Source organism: Dendrobates tinctorius, unplaced genomic scaffold, assembly GCF_039654945.1.
Source record: "Dendrobates tinctorius isolate UK_male_01 unplaced genomic scaffold, ASM3965494v1 ptg000020l, whole genome shotgun sequence".
Taxonomy (NCBI): Eukaryota; Metazoa; Chordata; class Amphibia; order Anura; family Dendrobatidae; genus Dendrobates; species Dendrobates tinctorius.
The window spans coordinates 8,462,011-8,480,173 of NW_027361688.1; the positions used below are offsets into that span (position 1 = coordinate 8,462,011).

Sequence of the window (18,163 nt, forward strand, 5' to 3'; positions counted from 1 at the left end):
TTTGGATCATTGTCATGTTGAAAGACCCAGCCACGTTTCATCTTCAATGCCCTTGCTGATGGAAGGAGGTTTGCACTCAAAATCTCACGATACATGGCCCCATTCATTCTTTCATGTACCCGGATCAGTCGTCCTGGCCCCTTTGCAGAGAAACAGCCCCAAAGCATGATGTTTCCACCACCATGCTTTAGAGTAGGTATGGTGTTTGATGGATACAACTCAGTATTCTTTTTCCTCCAAACACGACAAGTTGTGTTTCTACCAAACAGTTCCAGTTTGGTTTCATCAGAACATAGGACATTCTCCCAAAACTCCTCTGGATCATCCAAATGCTCTCTAGCAAACTTCAGATGGGCCCGGACATGTACAGGCTTAAGCAGTGGGACACGTCTGGCACTGCAGGATCTGAGTCCATGGTGGCGTAGTGTGTTACTTATGGTAGGCCTTCTTACATTGGTCCCAGCTCTCTGCAGTTCATTCACTAGGTCCCCCCGCGTGGTTCTGGGATTTTTGCTCACCGTTCTTGTGATCATTCTGACCCCACGGGGTGGGATTTTGCGTGGAGCACCAGATCGAGGGAGATTATCAGTGGTCTTGTATGACTTCCATTTTCTAATTATTGCTCCCACAGTTGATTTCTTCACTCCAAGCTGGTTGGCTATTGCAGATTCAGTCTTCCCAGCCTGGTGCAGGGCTACAATTTTGTTTCTGGTGTCCTTTGACAGCTCTTTGGTCTTCACCATAGTGGAGTTTGGAGTCAGACTGTTTGAGGGTGTGCACAGGTGTCTTTTTATACTGATAACAAGTTTAAACAGGTGCCATTACTACAGGTAATGAGTGGAGGAAAGAGGAGACTCTTAAAGAAGTTACAGGTCTGTGAGAGCCAGAAATCTTGATTGCTTGTTTCTGACCAAATACTTATTTTCCACCATAATATGCAAATAAAATGAAAAAAAAACAGACAATGTGATTTTCTGGATTTTTTTTTCTCAGTTTGTCTCCCATAGTTGAGGTCTACCTATGATGTAAATTACAGACGCCTCTCATCTTTTTAAGTGGTGGAACTTGCACTATTGCTGACTGACTAAATACTTTTTTTCCCCACTGTATATATATGCACACACACATCTATTAATCTATTATGAAGTATATACATATTCATAGATCAGATAAAGAGGACTGAATACCTGTTACAATTCTGCTGCACCCTGTGTCTACATAGTTGAACCTGACCTTTGCTTTCTGAGGATCAGATAATTGTAGTTTCATTTCTTCCTTCTTCCGTTAGTCATGGCGTCTGCTGATCTGAGAGACGAGCTGCTCTGCTCCATCTGTTTATCTACATTTAAGGACCCTGCAATACTGAGATGTGGACACAACTTCTGCCGGGTCTGTATTGGTCGTGTGCTGGATACACAGGACAAGTCTGGAGTTTATTCCTGTCCTGAATGCAGAGAAGAGTTTCAGGTGCGGCCGTCACTGATGAGGAACATAAATCTCCATAATGTCGCAGAACGTTTCCTGATTACTCAGCGAGAACAAGAGGAGATCACCAGGATCTTCTGCACTTACTGTGTGGACTCTCCTGTACCTGCTGTTAGATCCTGTCTACACTGTGAGGCTTCTCTGTGTGATAAACATCTGAGAGCTCACAGCAAATCACCAGAACACGTCTTATCTGATCCCAGCACTTCTCTGGAGAGAAGGAAATGTTCTGTCCATAGGAAGATCCTGGAATATTACTGCACTGAGGACGCAGCTTGTATCTGTGTGTCCTGCAGTTTGGCCGGAGAACATCGGGGACATCAAGTGGAGATGCTGGATGAGGCCTCTGTGAGGAAGAAGAAGAAACTAAGAAATGTTCTCCAGAAAATGAACACAAAGAGAAAGGAGACTGAGGAAAGAGTCCGGAGTCTGGAGGAGAGCTGGAGAAAAGCTCAAGAAAAAGCAGCTGGAGAAGCCGAGAGAGTCACTGCCCTGTGTACAGACATCAGGAGACGGGTGGACGACCTGGAGAAGAAGGTCCTGAGTGAGATCTCCAGGCAGGAAAAGGAAGAGTCACTGTCACTGTCTGCTCTGATCCATCAGCTGGAAATAAAGAAGGACGAGCTCTCCAGGAAGATGAGACACATTGAGGAGCTGTGTAACATGACGGATCCACTGACTGTCCTACAGGAACCAGACACCGGTGACTTGTGTGATCCTGAGGAGGAGGGAGGTGGTGAGGACACAGGAGGACATGATAAACAGCCCCATGATGGAGATGACCTGGATGTGGCTGTGATCTCACACACATTACACACATTATGTGACGTAGTAACAGGTATAAGGAGCGGGATCTATGTGGCGAGTCCTGCAGACATATTACTGGATGTAACCACAGCTGCTAATAATCTCCTTATATCAGACGACCTGAAAACTGCAACCGGGACACAAGAGAAGCAGAAACGTCCAGAAACAGCAGAGAGATTCCAGTATTATCAGGTGATGAGCAGGAGGGGATTTACCTCAGGACGACATTACTGGGATCTGGAGATCAGTAGATCAGGAGATTGGATTGTGGGGATGTGTTACCCCAGTATAGAAAGGAGGGGGCAGCAGTCAGTGATTGGATATAATAACAAGTCCTGGGGTTTGTGGAGATATAATAATCAGTATTCAGTGATACATGGCAGTAAAGAGATCCGGTTACCTGACAAGATCCCCAGTGATAGAGTCAGGATCTGTCTGGATTATGAGGCCGGGCAGTTGTCCTTTTATGAGCTGTGTGACCCCATCAGACACTTACACACCTTCACTGTCTCTGTCTCTGATCCCCTTCATGCTGCGTTATATGTATATAAAGGTTCTATAAAGATATTAGGGAGAAGTAACTAGAAGAAACCTTTATAACGTGATACATCCATTGATACGATAAAGAATATCTCAGATTTGTTGCATTTAAGGCTGGGTTCACACGTACCGGAACTCTTGCGGAAATTACAGCGAGAATTCCGGAATTCCATTCCGCGGGAAAATCGCATTTTAAATTCCCGCGATTTTCCCGCGGAAAAACTAGCATTTTGCAAGCGTAATTAGCTTGCAAAATGCTAGCGTTTTCCAAGCGATCTGTAGCATCGCTTGGAGAACTGATTGACAGGTTGGGCACACTCATCAAACACAGTGTTTGACAAGTGTGACCAACTTTTTACTACTTAGGCCGCCTATGCAACATCAATAGTAAGAGATAAAATGTAAAAAAAAATAAAAAATGGTGTTATTCTTACCTTCCGACGTCCCGCGCAGCCTTCCCATTAATCCTTTGCGAAAATGCCTTTTTCTCGCGGGATCGCGATGTCTCGCGGTAATTCGCGATGACGTCGCGCGAATGACCACGAGACTTCGTGATCCCGCGAGAACGGACGCCATCACGGGCATTTTCGCAAAGGATTACTGGGAACGAGAGCGTGGAGAGAGGCGGGAAGGCTGCGCGGGACGTCGGAAGGTGAGAATAACAATATTTTTTATTTTAAATTCTATTTTTTACAGGGATATGGTACCCAAAGCCCGGAGGACAGTCTCCTCTCCTCCGGACCGTGGGTACCATCCGCAATTGTTCTGCTTACTTTTCGCATGGTGTGCACAGCCACATGCGGGAAGTAAGCAGAACAATGCATTCCTATGGGTGCGGGATCGCCGCGATTCCGCGAAATTAATGAGCATGCTGAGTTTTTTACCGTGAAGCGATTCCGCCGCTGTAAAAACCGCAGCATTAGCACAGCATTGCGGAATCCCATAGGAATGCATGGGATGCTTATTTTTCGCGTTTTCACGGCAAAATCGCGCGGTTAAAACCGCCGCGGAAACGCGAAAAAAACGCCACGTGTGAACTCAGCCTGAATGTTTTAGATCATTCAACTAATTGTAGTATAAAATAAAGACAAGCTTAAAGATCAAAACGTGTTTAAATTCCAAGTGTTTGCCCCTTATAACTAATAACTGGTTACATACCTGCAATCAAACATGTGCAATAATAATTCTTTCATTGTGAATATTTGGCGCCCTCTTTGCATAATTGTTTTTATTTGACTATTCTGGAAGGATTTCTCGCATGAACTTCCCAATTCTGGTCCTTTAATAGTATCTCGAAGGTTATTGCATATGATGTAATTTTTGAAATGACAAAAAAACCTGTGCAGAATAAAGTACCAGCAAATTAAATGAGAACTTTGGAATTTTATGTACAAGATGCCTCATTTTTCGCTTGTAATTTGAAAGGTGCAAATGTTTAAAATTTACCATGTCAGTTGTTTTTGCATTTTGCTGCATTTTTTTTTGCTTACAGACATCAATGTGGAGCTCATTTTCTGAATAAAAAGTGTTGCTCTAATGACTGCTACAGGAAGGTATATACAATATAAAAAAATAAATAAATAAATATTGAAAAATAAAATAGAAAAAAAGTATCGTTTCTAGAGAAGGAAAACGTGATATCACAGGAGCAAGAAGCAACAATCCAGCAGGAATATAAATGTTGTACATTAAAAAAAGATTCAAATACAAAATTTACTTGCAGATTTTCATGATTTTTATGCAATTTGTAAGTGAAAAAAACACATAAAAAATCCATTACATACATTGACCCAAATAGGGTCAGTATTCAAATTGTCCATTCTTCATTATCTTTCTTTTGAGCCGCTTAGAAGAAGTTCCCTTATTGCTTTGATTCAATCTATTGTCTCACAGCTTAACCCAATGGTCCTTGATCTTTATTAGAGACTAGATGGAGGCCTGATGCTATCACATCGGGAGGGCAGTAATGTCACGCTGGGGCAGGCTTTGCAGCTTTGAGAATCCCCCCCCCATGTGCTCACCCACCTATCCACTCTCTCTTTCCCCATGTGCTGACTTCTCCCGTCTGTGCTCTCTTCTTTGACCCGTCTACTCTATGTGCTCTCCCTCTTGTCTTCTGTCTCTCTCCTTCCTGTGCTGTGTTCTCCCCTCATGTGCTGTCCCGTTTGAGCTGTCTCCCCCCTGTGCTCTGTCTCTCCCACCCATGTCTGACTGTGTACAGAACATACCACAGCTCCTGGGCAGGGGAGGAAGCAAAAGACAATACTGACATTACAGCAGGAGATCACAGAGGATACATTTTGTGAGGTAAAATATTGTTTAAAACCAGTCCGTGAAATGTTTTACCTCACAAAATGAATCCTCTGTGAATCCCTGCTGTAATGTCAGTATTGACAATTGACAATTTTTAAAATGAACTTTCGTTCGTGGGAAAACCCCTTTCTTTAATGTGACCAGCTTCCTCTGCCTGTAGACACGTCACGCATCTGCCACCAGGATCAGCCGAATGATTCACTGCGCCTGCACGGAATTCACACAGGCGCAGTGCAACGGTGTTCCGCTGGAGGTACCGCACACGAAGCTGTGTGTGTGTGGTGCGACGGTGTTCTGCTGGTGGTACCGCACAATAGGTTGGTACCACCAGCAGCTTCCATATTGAGACACCCATCACTTGGGTGTCCCAATATGGCGGTCAGTGAACTTCCTCCGCTTGGAATTCTGGGATACGGTGACATCTGGACAGAACAGCAAATGAAAACATTACAAGGGGATTATATAAATAGATGAGCGAATATGTTCAGAAAACGATCGCCAAACAAATTAGGCACATTTGGATTTGTGATCGGAAACACGAACATTTTTTTCTTAAAAAGTCTGGGAAAATAATTGCGTTGCTATTTTCAGCACTTTGGCTAGGATAGTGGTGGTGTAAGACAAGCGTGGGGCCTGTGTTTGGTGAGGGTAGGGGGTGGGGAGAGCGCAGAGGGGCGGCGTGCTTGTAAATTTTTTTTCTCCAATGTCCAGTCACAAGGGCTTGTGCCACTGGCTGCTGAAATCACATTCCCTCATTATATAAAGTGCGGACATCTTGTTTTGCGCCATTTTGTCACTATAACAGCGCAGAGAGGCTGCTGCTGACGCTGGTCCTCGGTGCTGATAGATTTTAGCTAGTTAGCTGGGCGGTTCTTTCTAGCTAGCTAGTCCTGTGTCCAGCAGATTTTTTTCTTGTGCCATTAGGGAGGTCAACAAAGACAGCAAGGCACATTTCATAGAAGTGTGTTGTGCAGTGCTTCTATTGTGCTCCATGTGCGAGTAGACCTTTTTTTTCAGTTGCTAACGTGATTCAGCAAGGCATATCTCACCTTGTGATTTAGTGCCGCTGAACTTCATCTGTGTGCAGAGCTGATGCAGAGTAAGAAAACAATTTATTCCTGCTACAAACGTGATACAGCACGCCGTATATCACCTCATCATTTCGTGGCGGTGAAATTCATCTGTGTGCAGAGCTGTTGCTGAGTAAAAAACTTATTTTTTTCTGTTACAAATGTGATGCAGCACGCCATTTCCCACCTTCTCATTTTGTGGTGGTGAAATGTAGCTGTGTGCAGACCTCAGGAAGAGTAAAAAAAAAAAAAAAAAATTGTGACAAACGCGATACAGCAGGCTAGATGTCAGTTTGAAATTGTTCGGAGCATATCTTCTATGTTATATAGGCCTCATCCATACAAAAAAAAAATACTTTCTTCTGTTACTAATGTGATACAGTAGGGGAGAGCTCAGTTTGTCATTTTTTGGAGCATAGCTCCTATGTTATACAGGCCTCATCCACAGTAAAGAAAAATGCTTTCTTCTGTTAGTAACATTATATAGCAGGCCAGATGTCCGTTTGAAATTTTTGGGTGCTGATATTGTTCTCCACCCAGAGGAACACATGATAAAATGGAAATTGGTTTTCTTACTATCGTGCTACCTAGAGCAGGCTACATTTAATCTTTTCATTCTTTGGTGCAGATATGTTCCATATAGGGTTACTCATGATAAAATATAAATTTGCTGTGTTACTACCGTACTCCAAAAAGTTGGCCACATCTGAGGTTGTAATTCTCTTGTGCTGAGATTCTGCTATATCCAAGGTTTGTCCACAGTAAAAAAAAAATCAAATTTTTCTCTTACTACCGTGCTACATTAGATTTCAGAAAGGCAGATTTTAAGGGATTCAGAAAGAGAATTGGAGGGATCCAATGGCTGGATATCATTAAAGACAAAAATGTCCAGGAAGGATGGGAAATCTTGAAAAATGAAATTCTCAAAGCACAATTGTTAACTATTCCGAAAAGAGGGAAGAATAGGAAGCATTTAAGGCAGCCAGGATGGATGAACACAGAACTTAAGCACATGCTAAAAAGGAAAAAAAAAATGTTTATAAAATGGAAAGAGGGAGGCATAGCTAAAGAAGAATATAATGCTGTCTGCAGAACCTGCAGGGCACAAATCAGATTATCTAAAGCTGACAATGAATTGAGGCTTGCAAGAGATGTCAAAAGCAATAATAAAGGATTTTGGGGATATGTCAAAAGTAAAAGAAAAGTCAAAGATGCTATAGGATTTTTACAGGATGAAAATGATGAAATGGTAAGACAGGATGTTGAGAAGGCCGAACTTTTAAATTCCTATTTTGCATCTGTTTTCTCTCAGAAAGGAAATGTAACATCAACTGTTCTTCACTGTCCTATTAAGGAAATAGAAGAATCCAGGATATCTATAAACAGAAAGATAGTAAGGAAACACTTAGCTAACCTAAATGAATTCAAGTCTCCAGGTCCAGATGAATTACACCCCAGAGTACTGAAGGAGATAGCAGAAGAAATTTTTGAACCCCTCTCCATAATCTTTGAAAATTCTTGGAGAACAGGAGAAGTCCCAGAAGACTGGAGAAGAGCAAATGTTGTTCCTATCTTCAAAAAGGGGAAGGTGGACCCAGGCAACTATAGGCCGGTGAGTCTGACTTCTATACCAGGAAAGATCTTTGAACAAATTATTAAACAACATGTATGTCAGTACCTGGAAAAGAATGAAGTGATTAAACAGTCAGCATGGGTTTGTAACTAATAAGTCATGTCAGACTAACTTAATTTCCTTCTATGACGGAATCACTGATTGGGTGGATCAAGGAAATGCTGTAGATATAGTATATCTTGACTTCAGCAAAGCATTTGACAAAGTATCTCATACAATCCTTATTGAAAAAATGACTAAGTATGGAATGGACAAGGCAACTGTTAGGTGGATTCATAACTGGCTTAGTGATCGGACCCAAAGAGTGGTTGTAAATGGCTGCACATCCAGTTGGAAGAATGTCTCAAGTGGGGTACCACAGGGTTCTGTCCTGGGCCATGTATTGTCCAACATCTTTATCAATGATTTAGATGAAGGAATTGAGGGTAAACTGATTAAATTTGCTGATGACACAAAGCTAGGAGGGATAGCTAATACTAGAGAAGAGAGAGAGAGGATTCAAAAAGATTTAAATAAACTGGAGAAGTGGGCAGCAACTAACAGAATGGTTTTTAACAGGGAGAAATGCAAAGTACTACATCTGGGCAATAAAAATGAAAAAAGCATATACAGAATGGGAGGCATAGGCCTAAGCAACAGCACATGTGAAAAAGACTTGGGTATACTAATAGATCACAGACTGTATATGAGTCAACAGTGTGATGCAGCAGCAAAAAAGGCAAATGCAATTCTAGGATGTATTAACAGAAGCATACAGTCTAGATCATGTGAAGTCATTATTTCCCTCTACTCCTCTTTGGTCAGACCTCATCTGGAATATTGTGTCCAGTTTTGGGCACCACATTTTAAAAAAGACACTAACAAACTGGAGCAAGTTCAGAAAAGAGCAACCAGAATGGTGACCGGACTGCAAACCCTGTCTTATGAGGAAAGGTTGCAGGATTTGGGATTGTTTAGTTTGCAAAAGAGAAGACTGAGAGGAGACTTAATAGCTGTGTACAAATATCTAATGGGCTGTCACATTGTAGAAGGATCAACTTTATTCTCATTTGCACAAGGAAAGACTAGAAGCAATGGGATGAAACTGAATGGGAGGAGACACAGATTAGATATTAGAAAAAACTTTTTGACAGTTAGAGTGATCAATGAGTGGAACAGGCTGCCACGAGAAGTGGTGAGTTCTCCTTCAATGGAAGTCTTCAAACAGAGGCTGGACAGACATCTGACTGGGATGATTTAGCGAATCCTGCTTTGAGCAGGGGGTTGGACCAGATGGCCCAGGAGGTCCCTTCCAACTCTACGATTCTATGATTCTACATAACGTAGGCTACAGTTTATTTTTTAATTACCATATATACTCGCATATAAGCCAAGATTTTCAGCCCACTTTTTTGGGCTGAAAGTCCCCCTCTCGGCTTATATGCGAGTCATATGCCAGGGGGTCGGCAGGGGAGGGGATGTCAGGTAATCTTACCCCCTCTTGGCGAGGTCTCTGCAGCCTCCATGCTTCTCTCAGTCTCAGGCTCCTTCCTTCAGCGGTCACATGGTACCGCGCATTAAACTCATGAATATGCGCATATTTATGACTTTAATGAGCAGTACAACGTGACTGCTGAAGGAAGGAGCCTGAGATCAGGAGAGGCAGTGGGACTGCAGAGACTGTGCCAGGAGGGGGTAAGTATAAGCTGCACGCTGCTGTCCTCTCCTCCTCTTGTTAGGGTATGTGCGGATTTGGCTGCGCAGATTTTGTAAAATCCGCAGGTAAATCTGCAGGTCAAAAGACCTGCGGTTTTACCTGCGGATTAGCCTGCGGTTTTTCATCTCCACACTGGCTCAGTGGATAGCACTGCAGCCTTGCAGCGCTGGGGTCCTGGGTTCGAATACCACCATGGACAACATCTGCAAGGAGTTTGTATGTTTTCCCCGTGTTTGCGTGGGTTTCCTCCGGGTACTCCGGTTTCCTCCCACATTCTAAAGACATACTGATAGGGAATTTAGATTGTGAGCCCCATCGGGGACAGTGATGATGATGTGTGCAAACTGTAAAGCGCTGCGGAATATGTTAGCGCTATATTAAAAAAAGATTATTTATTTATACTGCTATGTGTGAATGGTGACTGACCCCTTCCCTCTGATATTACGCATGTGGTTAGGGAATTAGTTCAGTAGTCTGCGCCAGTCAGTGGCAAGCCTTAGGCCACTGTGCACACCGCACCTCTGCGCTAGCATCCGACATAGCGCCTGCTTTGTAGCTGTGTCATCCAGCGGCCGTGTCCTGCACCGTGCTGCAGTTGCAGCCCTTCTTAGCATTCGCAGTAGCGACGCCGCACACACGGTAGGTCTAGACGGACGCAGCTCCTGTCTTAGTTCCTGCTCCTGTGACCTTATACCGTGTGTGCATTTTCCTGAGGCCTGTGACTCTAACAGGCTGTGTTTTTTGTATGTTTTTGTTGCGGTGTCTCTGTGTGTGAACAGAGCCCGCTCTGCGCACTTTGGGTGAAGTTGAACCCGTGCGCATTATACCGCCATATTGCTCCTCTGTCAATACCTAGCAGCAGTCATATCATCTACTGCACGGTGGACCCTGAGCGGCAAACACACTTTATTACCATTTTTATTTAGTGCGTTCCGCTGTTCCTAACACCTCTGTCTGTGATGTTCAGATCAGAGGGCGCAGTGACGTAGTTAGTGAACGCCGTGCCCTCTGCCTGAACGTCACTGACGGGACGCAGAGGAGGAGAGGACAGAGCAGCGCGCAGCCATGGAGTGGGGATCGGCACATATCGCCAGTGTCGGGGTCCTGAGCCAGCGGTGACATCAGAACCGGTCACCGCCTGCTCAGGACACCGGCACCGGGCCCCCAGCGACGAGAGGTATGTCTTTTTTTTTTTTTACAGCAGCAATATATGGGGGCATAACTATGGAGCAGCAGGGCTGCCACTAGGAATTTCGGGGCCCCATACTGGCAAAATTTTCGGGGCCCCCTTTAGACTCCGCCCAGGCTCCATCCAGCCCCGCCTCCACCACTCGAACTGTCCACAGTCCCACCGCTTTCTTGGATAAACTCCACTTCTCACCTATCACACATTAACAGTTCCCATCACCAGGTCACACATATAGCCAGCAGCTTTTGCTTTGGCCAAAAGATTGTTTTACGTCGCCACCATAACAGGGTAGACACTTTTGGCCAGGCCCTACTCTACTGTAACCTATTAAATATTTGTTAAAATATGTAATACAATTTAGGTATATTTTTATTTATTTTTCAATTTTTTAAAATGACCAATAATATCACATACAAGGAACAAATATCGCTACACCATGTCCAGACCACATATTACCACCACATAGTGACCTATAATAAGACATACAAGGAACAAATACCGCCATACCATGACCAGACCACATATTACTACCATAGTGACCGAATAATATCACATACAACGAACAAATACCACCGCACCATGAACAGACCGCAAATTACCACCACAAAGTGACCAAATAATAGAATATACAAGGGACAAATACCACTGCACCACGCCCAGACCACATATTACCACCACATGGAGACTGAATACTGCAATACTGACATTAATTAAAAAAACATAATACTATGACCATAAGAGACATTATACACACAAGATCTGTACTTAGTATGCAGTGTCTGTGTACAGGTAATATAGTGATCAATGACATTATACACAGGAGCTCTGTATATAATGTACAGGTAACACAGTGATCACCGGTGACATTATACACAGGACCTCTGTACATAGTGTCAGTGTACAGGTAACACACTAACTCACCAGTGATGTCTCTAGGTGAAGTCCTTCATCTTTGTTTTTCATCTTTCATCCAGCACAGATCGCCATCACGTCTTCCAGCCAGGACTTGTCTCTGCAGGAAATAACACAGTTATCTAGAGCTCCGCTTGCAGAACACATTACTTATTTTTTCCCAACTTCTACATTACACCACATGAAGAAAAAAAGGCGACATAGTATCACTCTACACAGTAACAGGACCGCCCCCCCATTTACAACAGTATCCTCAAGAAAATAAAATACATCACTGCAGTAATAATATCCCTTAATTAGCCCCTATGGTAATAATATCCCCCATCCTGACTCCCGTGTGTCTCATTTTTGGCTTCAGCCATATGTTCTCCCATCCCACCCTCATCAGTATCCATTCTGCCCCATATGATCTCCCCTCCTGACCAATCTGTCTAAATCGTATCCATCCTGCCCCATGACCCTGCTCCATCTATCTCCAATCATGCCCGGTGTCTCACATTCTGCCCCCTCCTGTGTCTCACTGTCACATTCTGCCCCCTCCTGTGTCTCACTGTCACATTCTGCCCCCTCCTGTGTCTCACTGTCACATTCTGCCCCCTCCTGTGTCTCACTGTCACATTCTGCCCCCTCCTGTGTCTCACTGTCACATTCTGCCCCCTCCTGTGTCTCACTGTCACATTCTGCCCCCATGTCCAGCATTCTGCCCCAGTCTCTTGCATTCTACCCCCAGCGTCCACCATTCTGCCCGCAGCGTCCAACATTCTGCCCCAGCTCACAGCCTGCCCCCATGTCCAGCATTCTGCCCGCAGCGTCCAGCATTCTGCCTCAGTCTCCAGCATTCTGCCCCAGCTTCGAGCATTCTACCCCATGTCCAGAATTCTGCCCCAGCGTCCAGCATTCTTCTGCCCCATGTCCAGCATTCTGCCCCGTCTCAGTCTGCCCTCATATCCAGCATTCTGCCACCAGCGTCCAGCATTCTGTCCCCAGCGTCCAGCATTCTGCCCCATGTCCATTCTGCCCCCAGTGTCCAGCATTATGCCCCATGTCCAGCATTCTGCCCCCAGCGTCCAGCATTCTGCCCCATGTCCATTCTGCCCCCAGTGTCCAGCATTATGCCCCATGTCCAGCATTCTGCCCCAGCGTCCAGCATTCTGCCCCATGTCCATTCTGCCCCCAGCATTCTGCCCCATGTCCAGCATTCTGCCCCCAGCGTCCAGCATTCTGCTCCCAGCATTCTGCCCCTAGCGTCCAGCATTCTGCCCCCAGCGTCCAGCATTCTGCCCCCAGAATTCTGCCCCCAGTGTCCAACATTCTGCCCCCAGCGTCCAGCATTCTGCCCCCAGCGTCCAGCATTCTGCCCCCAGCGTCCAGCATTCTGCCCCCAGCGTCCAGCATTCTGCCCCAGCGTCCAGCATTCTGCCCCCAGCGTCCAGCATTCTGCCCCCAGCGTCCAGCATTCTGCCCCCAGCATTCCTGCCCCATGTCCAGCATTCTGCCCCCAGCATTCTGCCCCCAGCGTCCAGCATTCTGCCCCCCGCATTCTGCCCCCAGCGTCCAGCCTCCAGAATTCTGCCCCCAGCGTCCAGCATTCTGCCTCCAGCATTCTGCCCCCAGCGTCCAGCATTCTGCCCCCATCGTCCAGCATTCTGCCCCCAGCATTCCTGCCCCATGTCCAGCATTCTGCCCCCAGCATTCTTCCCCCAGCGTCCAGCATTCTGCCCCCAGCATTCTTCCCCCAGCGTCCAGCATTCTGCCCCCAGCATTCTGCCCCCAGCGTCCAGCATTCTGCCCCCAGCATTCTGCCCCCAGCGTCCAGCATTCTGCCCCCAGCATTCTGCCCCCAGCGTCCAGCATTCTGCCCCCAGCATTCTGCCCCCAGCGTCCAGCATTCTGCCCCCAGCATTCTGCCCCCAGCGTCCAGCATTCTGCCTCCAGCATTCTGCCCCCAGCATCCAGCATTCTGCCTCCAGCATTCTGCCCCCAGCATCCAGCATTCTGCCCCCAGCATTCTGCCCCCAGCGTCCAGCATTCTGCCCCCAGAATTCTGCCCCAGGCCCCCTGGATAGCCGCTCTCAAAAAAAAAAAAAAAAAATTCTTCTTACCTTGTTATCTGGCTGTGCTCCAGCGGCAAGGCTCCCTCCCTCGCCCAGTCCCACGTGGCACACTGACTGAATGAGGAAGTGGAGGAGCAGAGCAGTGTGTGACGTCAGGTGAGGGCGGAGCTGTGGCTGGACCATTGTGCAGGGGGGGATTTCGGCGCTGGCTGGACCATGGTGCGGGGGGGGGGCCTGCCCGAGGGGCCCGGCAGGCGCTGAGTCTGAATTTAAAATAAAGCTGCAGAAGCCTGTATAAAATGTAGGGGGGCCCCAGCGCGGATCGGGCTGCCAGCATGGTCGGGCCCCCCTAATCACCGGGCCCCATACACATGTAAGGCCTGTCATGCCCTGATGGCGGCCCTGTGGAGCAGCATATGGGGGCACAAACTATGGAGCATGTTATGGGGCATAATCTATGGAGCAATTTATGGGGGCATAACCTATGGAGCATAATCTATGAAATATCTTATGGGGCCATAACCTTTATGGGGCAGCATATGGGGCATATTCTATGGAGCATCTTATGGGGCCATTATTAACCTTTGTGCAGCATATTATGGGGTGTATTTTGTATGGAGCATCTTATTGGGCCATCTTGGACTGTATGGAGCATTATATGGGGCTCCTGATTCAATATGGATAATCAAAAACATTTAACCTACTGATGTCTCAATTAATTTTACTTTTATTGGTATCTATTTTTATTTTTGAAATTTACCAGTAGCTGCTCCATTTTCCACCCTAGGCTTATACACGAGTCAATAATTTTTCCTAGTTTTTTGTGGCAAATTTGGGGGGGGGGTCGGCTTATACACGAGTATATACGGTATTTTGTGCTGATATTGTGCTCCAGCCAGGAGTCCACGTTTCACAATATAAATTTGAGCTAACAGCGTGGTACTGAAACCATGCCACATTTAAGCATTGGACAGGGCTTGGAGCAGTATTTCTTGCTTAGGGCTCATACTCACTTGCCAGAGACTCGCACGATTCTCTCGCATGAAAACCTGGCACTGCCGCCGGCACTCGTACCGGAGCGTGCAGCTACATGTATTTCTATGCAGCCGCACTCTCCAGTCCCGGCGGCAGTGCCGGGTTTTCGTGCGAGTCACTCGCAAGTGAGTATGAGCCCTTACAGTTTGATCAGTAACTAGTAGATGAGTGACAGCTGTAGGCCTGATGCTCTGAGAGCTCTGCCAAAATCAAGAAACACAAATGAAGGAGACCCAACTGTTGCTGCTTCCACTACTAAGCAGGTAATAGTGGAACACGGAGTGTATGATATATACACCTCCAATTCCAACACATGGCATATATGTATATACATTGATATGGTCACTGCCACCTCCACAATAACATAACAAAAGGAATTACCATCTGCCAACACCAATCATTTATACAGGCCGATTAGACATCCGTTACAGGTAGCGTATGTCTTCAGAGGTGCGGTATACAGAGCAAGAGGAACAGAGCCATTATATTGTATATGTTAAATCTAGAAAGGTAGGCAGTGTTTATAAAAAAAAAAATATATACAAGGATGTTACAAAATGGGAACAAAACAATACAAAATATATACATATCCCACAGAAAAAAAAAAAGGATATCAAAAGAAAAAGTACTAAACCTGTGTCATGGAAATGGCTCAAAGTTTAGAGGAGGGAAGCACTCCTTCGAGCAACAGAGAGAGCCAGAGTATTTGATCTTCTTCCAAAATACAAAAACCCAAACTCTGATTTTTATTAAATGAATGTTATACCCACATACCTTCTCTAGGTGAGCTCATATGGGGGGGGCTAGTTGTTCGATATTCTAGGTCTTTAGATTATGAGATCCAAAACATTCAGGATATCTTCTCCCCTGGAAGTCCCAGGCAGTAGATATTGTCATTTCCTGTCACGATTTTACCTTTCTATAGAGATGAAACATGGCACTGATAGCATCAGACCGCTATTAAGTTAGAGGTGTTCAGCTGGCCTTATGGTGAGGTGAGTGAATGAGCTATGTTAATCTCCTTGCTCCGACGCTGAAAATATATCTCCCATAAATATCAGAATGATGCAAGCCGCAATATTCCTCACTGACCACCGGTTCCACAGTCTGAGAATTCCTTTGATCAGAGGAAGCCCTTGCCTCAGGAACGGTTCGCCTTTGAGTATATAAATCCTAGACTGGCTGCCTCTCAACAGTTCCCTTGGCACCTCCCACTCCCGACTCCAAGACTTCTCCCGTGCTGCGCCAATTCTCTGGAATGCTCTACCCCAAGATATTAGGACCATCCACAATTTGCATAGTTTTAGGCGCTCGCTCAAAACACATTTGTTCAGAGCGGCCTATCACATTCAGTAATCAAAGTCATGTTATGTTTGTGTGTGTAGCCCATTCACTATCTCCATCTAACCCCCACCCCCTGAAGATGGCTGGACCATCATTGTAAATACAAACCTGTGCTTTGTATCTCCCCCACCTCATTGTAGATTGTAAGCTCCCACGAGCAGGGTCGTCTTATTTTGCTTTAATTATTGTATGGTTAACGTTGTTACTTATGTCTGTTGTGTTTGAAACTGTTCAACTGTAAAGCGCTGCGGAATATGTTGGCGCTATATAAATAAAGATTATTATTATTGTCATAATTACCGATTCACTGAAGGAGGTCCTACTTCAATGGAGGTTGAAGTGTCAGCTCTTTCTCACTTCCTCAGTTATAATTAATCCCATATGTTTGTGAGTGTAGGTAATAGGTCATCTTGCCGGAGATTTCTTTATGAATTTTTATTTTTTTTTCTCTATAGCATGGTATATCACATAAAATACCAATAAAATAAATTTAAGTTTGTGGGTGTAACGTGAAATAATGTGCAAATTTCTCAAGGTACTGTATCGTATGAAAATATAGTGCTGCCTCATTGACAAATAGTATTTACCTTCCTGTGCATTATGAAGTTACAGGTAATGCTGCTTGCCTGTCTTTCCGTTTAAGGTATGTTGGCACAGATAGTGCTGCCTCCTATATATTGTAGGGAAGGATAGTACCGTATCCCTGTAAAGCGATGAACAGACAGTGATGTCTGTGTATAGTGCAGGCACAGATAGTACTGTCTTCCCGGCTCAGTGGAGTGATAAAGGCATACACTGTGTTCCAAATTATTATGCAAATGATATTTTTCTCTGATTTTCCTAAACAGTCGGTACAAATGACAGTCAGTCTAATAAAACTAATCACCAGTTAGAGTATGCATCAAATTTTATTGAAGAAACCTCCCAATGATAACAGTATAATCTCCAAAATGAATAAAAACTCAAATTGCACTGTTCCAAATTATTAGGCACAGTAGAATTTCTAAACATTTGATCTGTTTTAAAGAACTGAAAATGCTCATTTGTGGAATTTGCAGCATTAAGAGGTCACATTCACTGAACAAAAAGGATATTTAACTCCAAAACATCCTAACAGGCCCAGTTACATGGTAACATAGGAACCCTTCTTTGATGTCACCTTCACAATTCTTGCATCCATTGAACTTGGGAGTTTTTGGAGAGTTTCTGCTTGTATTTCTTTGCATGAAGTCAGAATCGCCTCCCAGAGCTGCTGTTTGGATGTGACCGGCCTCCCACCCTCATAGATCTTTTGCTTGATGATACTCCAAAGGTTCTCTACAGGGTTGAGGTCAGGGGAAGATGGTGGCCACACCATGAGTTTATCTCCTTTTATGCCCATAGCAGTCAATGACTCAGAGGTCTTCTTTGCAGCATGACATGGTGCATTGTCATGCATGAAGAGGATTTTGCTCCTGAAGGCACGTTTCTGCTTTTTATACCATGGATGACAGCTGTCAGTCAGAAACTCGATATACTTTGCAGAGGTCATTTTCACACCTTCAGGAACCTTAAAGAGCCCTACCAGCTGTTTCCCCATGATTCCAGCCCAACACATGACTCCTCCACCTCCTTACTGACGTCGCAGCCTTGTAGGGGCATAGTGGCCATCCACCAACCATCCACTACTCCATCCATCTGGACCATCCAGGGTTGCTCGACACTCATCAGTAAACAAGACTGTATGAAAATTAGTCTTCATGTATGTCTGGGCCCACTGCAACCATTTCTGCTTGTGAACACTGTTTAGGGGTGGCCGAATAGTAGATTTATGCACCACTGCAGCCTTTGAAGGATCCTACACCTTGAGGTTCGAGGGACTCCAGAGGCACCAGCAGCTTTAAATATCTGTTTGCTGGTTTGTAATGGCTTTTTAGCAGCTGCTCTCTTAATCCAATGAACTTGCCTGGCAGAAACCTTCCTCATTCTGCCTTTATCAGCACAAACATGTCTGTGCTCAGAATCAACCACAAATCTCTTAACAGTACGATGGTCACGTTTAAATTTTTGGGAAATATCTAATGTTTTCATCTCTTGACCAAGGCA

The 18,163-nt window shown here is 45.0% G+C and overlaps 1 protein-coding gene across 1 annotated transcript; it reads left to right on the plus strand.

Moving 5' to 3' along the window:
• Positions 1-1,269: 1,269 nt before the first annotated feature.
• LOC141083375 (E3 ubiquitin/ISG15 ligase TRIM25-like) lies at positions 1,270-4,214 on the plus strand. The gene has a single exon (XM_073567592.1). It carries the CDS (start codon positions 1,291-1,293, stop codon positions 2,875-2,877), a length of 1,587 nt encoding a protein of 528 aa, XP_073423693.1. The 5' UTR covers positions 1,270-1,290; the 3' UTR covers positions 2,878-4,214.
• Positions 4,215-18,163: the final 13,949 nt, after the last annotated feature.